At 36.2% G+C, this 7,814-nt stretch overlaps 1 protein-coding gene across 3 annotated transcripts; it reads right to left on the minus strand.

Annotated features, from left to right (window-relative positions):
* Positions 1–606: 606 nt before the first annotated feature.
* Positions 607–4,616, minus strand: LOC124839191 (glutamate receptor 3.6-like). Of its 3 annotated transcripts, none has more exons than XM_088104551.1 (7): positions 4,407–4,616; positions 4,042–4,265; positions 2,582–3,930; positions 2,207–2,484; positions 2,065–2,096; positions 1,302–1,708; positions 607–1,211 (listed from the first exon to the last, which is right to left on the minus strand). In XM_088104551.1, exons 1-7 carry the CDS (start codon positions 4,472–4,474, stop codon positions 825–827), a joined length of 2,745 nt encoding a protein of 914 aa, XP_087960677.1. In that variant the 5' UTR covers positions 4,475–4,616; the 3' UTR covers positions 607–824. The 3 variants fall into 3 exon arrangements, with proteins under 3 accessions (XP_087960677.1, XP_087960676.1, XP_047170891.1); XM_088104550.1 differs by having other exon boundaries at positions 2,582–3,483; positions 3,619–3,930; positions 4,042–4,419; XM_047314935.2 differs by having other exon boundaries at positions 4,042–4,419.
* Between the last annotated feature and the right edge of the window lie 3,198 nt (positions 4,617–7,814).

A 7,814-nucleotide genomic window follows, 5' to 3' on the forward strand; every position in this document is an offset into this window, starting at 1 on the left:
TCTCAAAGGAAAAAGAATTTCTGCGATTGAAGCTTTAATAGATACAAAATGTATTTCATATGTCGAAGTTTTTTTTTTTTAGTTTGGGTCAAATGAATGCTAGAAACGAATTATTCCTTGTGTTTTGAAAACATGAGCTTTTTTAATGGGTGTGAGCTTATGTCCATTAAAATGAAATATACAAATTTTCCAATTGAATATAAGAGAAAAAGACTTGCATTATGTTTTATACGGAAAGACAAATACTTTAAAACATATCACTCGAGGAAACGTTTCAAACTTCCAAGTTTGAATCAAATGAACCCAACAAGAGTTGTCGGAGAGAATTTGGAAATTTTTGGCCCGGAAAAGGAAAAGAAAGAAAACAAATCTTTGAAATTTTGTGGACTTGTGTTGAATATTTTTCATAGTCATAGAGAGGAGTTAACAATTATGACCATTGTTTGGCATGTATGCAATAGGACAAATCTATATTAGACCCAAACTTGATTTCCAATAATGTTTCGATACAGGGATTCATGGGTATTTTTCGAGAAGATTAATTGGGATGATATAATAATAATAGTAAAAAGTTGTCACCTTTAAACTCATATTTGGATTCCAACATAAAAAAAATGTTGAAATTGTCATATTTCTTCTTATCAAGTAAATTTTCACAATAGAATACAATATTGATAACATTGCTAACTGTTATGTCTCGTCTAGTACCAAAAGCCAAGGTTCTTTAGAAGGATCGATTTAGATACGATTGCAGGTATTTGTTCAAGTGATACAAGTTTTGTTACTGCATTTTTCTGCAATGATTACTGCATTTTTGAATTACCTTAAGATCCATCTTCATGCACTACTACCTTTGTACAAGGGCAGTTGTCCTTTTGTCCTGCTTCTTTTTTATTAGCAAAGGAAAGGAACGATCGAAGACGAGAAGAGAATGATGAGCCTTCAAGGTTACTGTTAGAGTGCCTGTTATAACGGTAGATCAATCTAATGACATAGCAAAGGAGACCAATGAAGCAGGCTATGCCACTCAGCAAGTAAAGCCCCCAAAAGCTTTTCAGCCCAAGTCGATCAATGCTTTCTTTTGCGCCTTCTGAGCTGCAAGCCATTCCTGTTAGCCATTTATCATGAATTCTCTGAAGATCACCACTCTCTGATAGTTTTAGGATGGCAGTTGACATGTCAACTGCTAGGGGAGATTCCCTTGGGAAGCCCTGTATGCAACATTTAAAACATGTTCAAGTTCCTCATCATCATATTTATCACATATATGTTTATAAACAACCATCTGTCTTAATACTTACAAAACCCCATCCACTCTTGGTGAACTCTTTACCAACAATACTATATTCACATCTGGTTGCTAGGAAGAGCTCCATGTATGCACGTTCATCTATTATTGCAGCAACACCACCACCACCTGGTCCATCTTTTAAGGCTTTTTCATATTCTAACATGGAGTTCAGAGGAACAAGCCTGGATCTGTCCATGTGTAGTTCCGCAGTTATATAATTTTCAGTAAATGTATCCTTCACGTAGCCAACGGGTTCATTATTTGCTATTAAGCTTTCAATTCCCTTGACTTGGGATGAAAGGTGTTCCACAGTTAGGATGGAGGTGAGGCTTGCAGTATAACTTGAGTTGAGTATCAAAACCACAAACAGCCATATGATTAGTACGAAACGACCAAGAGTGCTGACAGTCTTCTCTTCTGCATACAAGTGGACCTCGTTAGATGTAGTAAGACTTATATTTACTACACCGATTTTCACCTTCAAGATTTGTTATTGATATGGCATTAAAGCATTAAAAAAATAGTGTCATGAATTGGATTCTGGCAGTCCATCTTCACAGTTAAATAGAATATCTTCCTAAGTTAACAGTGGAAAAGACAATTTGTCAGAAATATTGTTGGATGTTAAATCATTCATGTGCTTCCAGGTAATAGCACCAAGCTTTTAGAATGAATGTTTCTTCGGAGTTTGTCAAAAAGTTGAGTTTCTGTTCTCTACAAGAGGAAAGCAGCAAGCAAGGATAACTAGCTAAAGCAACTCTCCAACCACTTACTCTGTGTTGAAAATAGGGTTGAGAAGCTAAACCTGCAGAGATAAATGAATAAGATTCAGCAAGAGTATGCAAGTGACATACGATGAACCAATCAAAGTAGTTAGCTAGACCATATTTTAAACTGTCTTGCAAACATAGTTACCAGATAATGGTGACAATTTGTCTTCTTGCGGGGCCTCTAAATTGATCGTTTGTACCACGCTCTAAAGTCCACACGACAGCTCCCACCACCAAGAGGAACATTCCTGTCACAGACCACATCATTGGAGTGAATGGTCTGAGAAAAGCCCAAGCACTGGATTTCAACTTCTTGACAGGTGCCACAACAACTAGCCCAGAGTTAATGTATGGCTGTGTAAAATCCACTATCTTTGCTCGGTTTGTACTAATGGTCATGTCCCCCACCACACCATCGAATGCCTTCACATAAAAGAAGCAATTCCAATGCAGGAATTTAAAACTAACAAAGTAACATGATGCAAAAAAGAAGATAAATTAAGAAAACTTGAATACTCACACCAATTGTGACCATGTGAAGAAAGTCTGAATGTGAGGGGTTGGTTTTACCATCACCAAATGGAATAAACTCGAATGGTGTCGGGTAAGGCAACAAGTTCATTGCAGCAGTAAACACATCTATGCAAAAACCACTAAGCTTATTGGTACCCTCAATTCTTGACACAATCTCGGGGAATGTAACTCTAACTATCACCCCAATTCTCAACTGTCTTCCATTGCTGGCAAGACTCCAACCGCGTGGTGTTTGAGTTGTTTGACCTGGCCAGATGACATCATATAGTCTTTCACTGGAATTGGAATGAATAGGAGCTTCTTCAGTGTGGAGGCCAGAGGTATCAGACCAATAACCAATCCTCCTAATTCCACTGCCTATCACATTAATGATTTCATACGATGGATGCATTAAATTTCCATCTGAGTCAAACATCATCTGGCCCGTTAAACCACTTGTGTTCAACTCTAAAATCTTTTTATGCAACATGCTACCATTGACGAAGACCCTCATAGCATCTAGGTGAAGGATGTCCCCAGTTAACATGTTAATTACTCTCGAATCATTTGAAAACGACAAAGTTCCTCCATCCTTTGAAAGTGCATCAAGTGCATAAGCCAGTGCCCAAACAGTGTCATACGCGTAAAGACCAAAGATGTTTAATCCAAAAGGATTCTGATTAGGATTTTCTTTCTGGATCAGTTTGGTCCATCTAGAAATAAATTTGTCCTTTATGTCTGAATCTGGCGTATGCATGCGCAAGGTGACAACACCTTGGATGTCATTCATGATGGCTGGAGATGTGAACAGGGATGGGTCAGAATCTAATAGTGTGGTTAGCCAATCTGTGGCTATCCACACATAACCACTTTGCATCATGCCAAGTGATTGAGCCACATGAAGTACTTCTACACCAAAAGAAGGGTATATGTGAAGGATTATTACTCTTGATTCCATTAATGCTGCTACCTTAACTAATGCACTGTTTATTTCTTCTCGGGTTATATTAGATGGCCTAAAGGGCAATTTGTGTGATATTTTACCTTTTTTCTCTGCCAGCTTATCTCCTAAGGCAGCCACTCCATTTCTTCCATGGTCATCATCTACGAAAATGGCTATGACATCTCTCCATTGAAAGTGATCAACAATTTCTGCCACAGCAGCCATCTGATGCAGATCACTTTGCGTGGTCCTCACAAAATATGGGAACTGCATTGAGGTCAGTGTAGGGTCTGTCGCAGCAAAAGAAAGTAGAGGCACTTGCATCTCGTTTGCTATGTGTGAAATAACATGTGCCATGACCGAGTACTGGGGACCAATTATGGCCACAGTGTCACTCGCCATCAACCTCAGTGCTGCAATAAAAAAAAAACAAACTCTAAGATAGTGGTTAAGAAATATGTTTATGTGGGAAAACGTAAAAAAGGGTGAAGTGGAGAAGTATGATGTGTATGAGAAGAACATACAAGCAATGATTCCCAGGAATCCAGTGGATAACTTGGTGTCAAACATTGAGATATTAAGCTTAGTTCCGTTGAGAATGGTTGCATTGGAATTTACATCATCCACAGCTGCTTGCATGGCAACTTTAGCCACTCTTCCAACAATAGAGTCGAAAGATAAAATTGCCCCGATATTAACGGCACTTGGTTTTGTAGAAACATTGGCGGTTCCTTTTGAGAGAAAGGCACTGTAGGGGATGAGAAGGGCAAGAACCCAAACTTTGCTCATGTTATATTTTACTGGGAACATGATGGGGAAAATAAAGCAAAAATCTTAGTATATTTTAGTATTTGTGCATCTAAAAGAAAAAGGAAAGAAAAGAAAGTACATGGAATATCCTTGCTGTTCCCAAGTGAGGCATGGCGTTAATGCTTTTATAGGAAGTGGATCATGCATCAGGTGTTTGGTGCCTCGTAATCTTCTGGTTCTCCTCAACAAGGGAATAAACTTGAATGGTGTCGGGTACGGCAACAAGTTCAGAAAACACACACAAAGCGGTCACAACTATAGCCAAAACAAACACACAACCAACAAATAGAAACATAACACCCACTTCCCACGTATCACTAGGCTCAACTTGCTCAGTTATACAAAATTTAACAACCGAGATTAGTTGAATTTTCTATTAATTAAAACATCTCATAATTAATATCAAGCAAAAGAAATTACACGTCATAAATTAACATTAACATAAGTATAGCTTTCATTTATCTACATCTCTCCAAGACTATTTCTTACTTACGTTGTTGTTTACGTACAACACATTATCATTATAATTATATTAGATTTATTTAAGATTATATAAACAATTTTATATTATGATAATAATAAAATATCATACATATAATTATATTCACATATCAAAATATAAAATATAAACCAAATAATATTACAAAGATAAAGGTATTTATGGCTCTTTCATGCTTATCATACATCATACATGATTTTTAGAGGACTCAGTGTATTGATTAGAATATGAGACCTTGCACCTGTTATACTCACCCTCACCTTCCAAGGGTCCTTGCTATCCCATGGTCACATTCATACCAAGGAGTATATCAAGATAAATAACTCATATGTAGATTTAACCATGAATGTCAAATCTACCAATAAGGATCTCCTTCAACTCCCACTCTAAGTATTTTCCTCTAAGGATGTTAATAACGTCCATGTTTACGTATTTTTATGTGTCTATTGTCATGAATAAATAAACTCTATCTTAGTTTTAATCTTGTTTTATCCTCAAGTTTAATGTATTTTGTATTGTTTTGTATTTTAGTTGTTTTATGTTTGTTTTATCTCTAATTTCTTCGTTTGAGTGTATGAAATAAATGAATAGGAAACAATTTTAGTGAAGAAGAACAAACAAGAACTCAAGAAAGCATGATTGGGACAACAAAAGATGGATTTTAAGTGAAAATTCACACTAGATGCCATAAGAATCACGTTTAGTGCTGCGAACACAATGAGTAAATGAAATTATTTCGATGACACTGTTCACTATTCACTTGACACTATTCACGCATTGACTGACAATATTCATTCGTTGACCGACATTGTTCACTTGTTGACCAGCAATATTCATGGATTGACCGACACTCTTCACTCGTTGGGCAAGTTGACCTTTTCGCTAGGCGAGTTGACCAGCTCGTTGGTCGAGTCTGTCAAACCAGAAACGCATAAAATGGGTATTTAGTCATGTTTTCACGAAGGTTTTGGTGATTCTTCTCCTCCTACACTTCATTCTTCACCTAGAGCGACTAGAAGAGCCTCGTGGAGCCTGTTTGGGGGTGCTGGGAAGCTCTTCCTTATCCTATTTGAGCTTCAATCTTCATCAATGGTGATTTTTCCCCTTTGTGGTTGAGGAAGAAGATGAGTCACGAATTGGAGATAAAAATGTGAAGTGGAAGTGCAATTAGAGCATGAAGCAGTTGCTAAGAACCTTGGGAAAGGTCATACATCTCTCTATGGTTTCAATTTCTTCTTTATCTCTTCAAGTTTGTAGAACCCTAAGTTCTCCACCGTGGAGGGTTTTTCCTATTTGTTGATTTTAGATATAAACACATGAAATTCTTATGTACGTTGTGATGTTAATGGTATATGTTTTTCCAATTCATGTTAGTATTCAATTTCCATACATAATGCTTGCTTTCGATTAGTCACTCATGCATGATTTGTGATGAAGTGTTGGAAAATGTCTTGTGAACCTAGAATTGAAATTGAACACCTAATGGATATAATTGAGATGTTTGTGAATGCATGAGAATGAAGTGGATGAATTGTAAATACTCTTTGTTAAATTCCTTGCACACCAACTGTTTGATAAAAATACCAAAAAGAGTTTATTGTGTTCCTTTTGCACTTTGATGTCTAATTGAGTTATGAAAGGAAGAAATGTTAGGTGTTGCATAAGTCCCTTGGGAGAGAACAATATTTATCACTTACCATGTTGTGACCGGTGCACTTGTTGGTTTTGCAGTCAACAGAAGTCCAATACTTAGTTGAGTTAGGATAGTCTTACATAGAACTCTAACTACAATACACTCCACACAACATCCAAATAGTAGCATTCCTACCTTGGAAATTACTAAACTCTCATTCCAAACCATGTAAATCAAACCAATAAGAATTTCAACTAAAACATAGTATATACATCATTAACACATGTCACACCTCTTTCCTTTCATCTATAATTCATTCATGTCATACATATGTATCTTATTTCAATCAAAACTCACCACATATAATTTAATTCAATTGAAATATGAATAATACAAAATTTATTTCTATTGCATTATCATAATATGCAAATACAATAACAACAATAATTATATCAAAATGACAAAAAACATTTCTCTAACCACAAACCTCAAATTAAAGATCTCAACAGTCAAAGTGAAGAATAATATATCTAGGACTGGATGTCAAAATTTCAGCCTAATGAATTGGGAATTGAAATTTTATTGAGACTTCCCAAAACCCAAAGAAAAGTGGTGCGCAACACCTTACACCTAGTGCCAAGTGCCAAAAGCCTTGATGTTCATTGTGAAATGGGCGCTTAATGATCCTAGAGTGGCGTCTAGTTCCCTAGACCACTGGAACCATTTCACTTGGGAGCACCCAACGATCCCAGACTAGTGCTCCACACTTTGCACCTCTAGTGCTCATTGTCTAGGTTCCCACGAATGGCCCCAAATGGTTTTGTGGTATTACGCGAGCTATATTAGACTTTTAACTTCCAATTTGACTTGAATAGATTGTCTAACTTGACTATCTATTCAACATTAGTTCCTTTTTAGTTTAAAATACCCTATTTTAATTCAAAATAACCATACATTAGATTAAGTTTGAATGTAGCCAACTCAAACGAGCTTTATAGACAATAATAAATTCAACAAAAACATCAAGTCAAAATAGCACAAATTCAAATACTTATATTTTTAGCTTCTAAAAACATAACATATGCTCAATTTTACATAGTCATTTTATCACAGATTCACATACTACATAAATTTTCACTCAATTAAAATAAATCACATAGTTCCACTCCTGCTACATATAACAATAAATCTATTCAAATTTCACTCATCTAGAAATATCATTTCAAATCATCCTCTACACAATAGATTATAACACTCTAGCATCACACACATATCACAACTCAGGATAGACACTCCTAGACTCAAAAGGTGCTCTCCACAAACTATACTTACACAAGTTTCTCTACCTACACATA

The sequence above is a fragment of the Vigna umbellata genome, chromosome 1, assembly GCF_029865625.1.
Source record: "Vigna umbellata cultivar VRB3 chromosome 1, Vumbellata_1.0, whole genome shotgun sequence".
Lineage (NCBI taxonomy): Eukaryota > Viridiplantae > Streptophyta > Magnoliopsida > Fabales > Fabaceae > Vigna > Vigna umbellata.

Excerpts from the sequence above, each read along its gene's own strand:
- LOC124839191 (XM_088104551.1), bottom strand. The coding sequence starts at position 4,474 with ATGCATGATCCACTTCCTATAAAAGCATTAACGCCATGCCTCACTTGG. Across the intron at positions 3,931-4,041 it reads ATTCCTGGGAATCATTGCTT|CACTGAGGTTGATGGCGAGT; the intron begins GTATGTTCTTCT and ends TTTTTATTGCAG. Across the intron at positions 1,709-2,064 it reads AACCCTATTTTCAACACAGA|AAGAGAAGACTGTCAGCACT; the intron begins GTAAGTGGTTGG and ends ACTTGTATGCAG.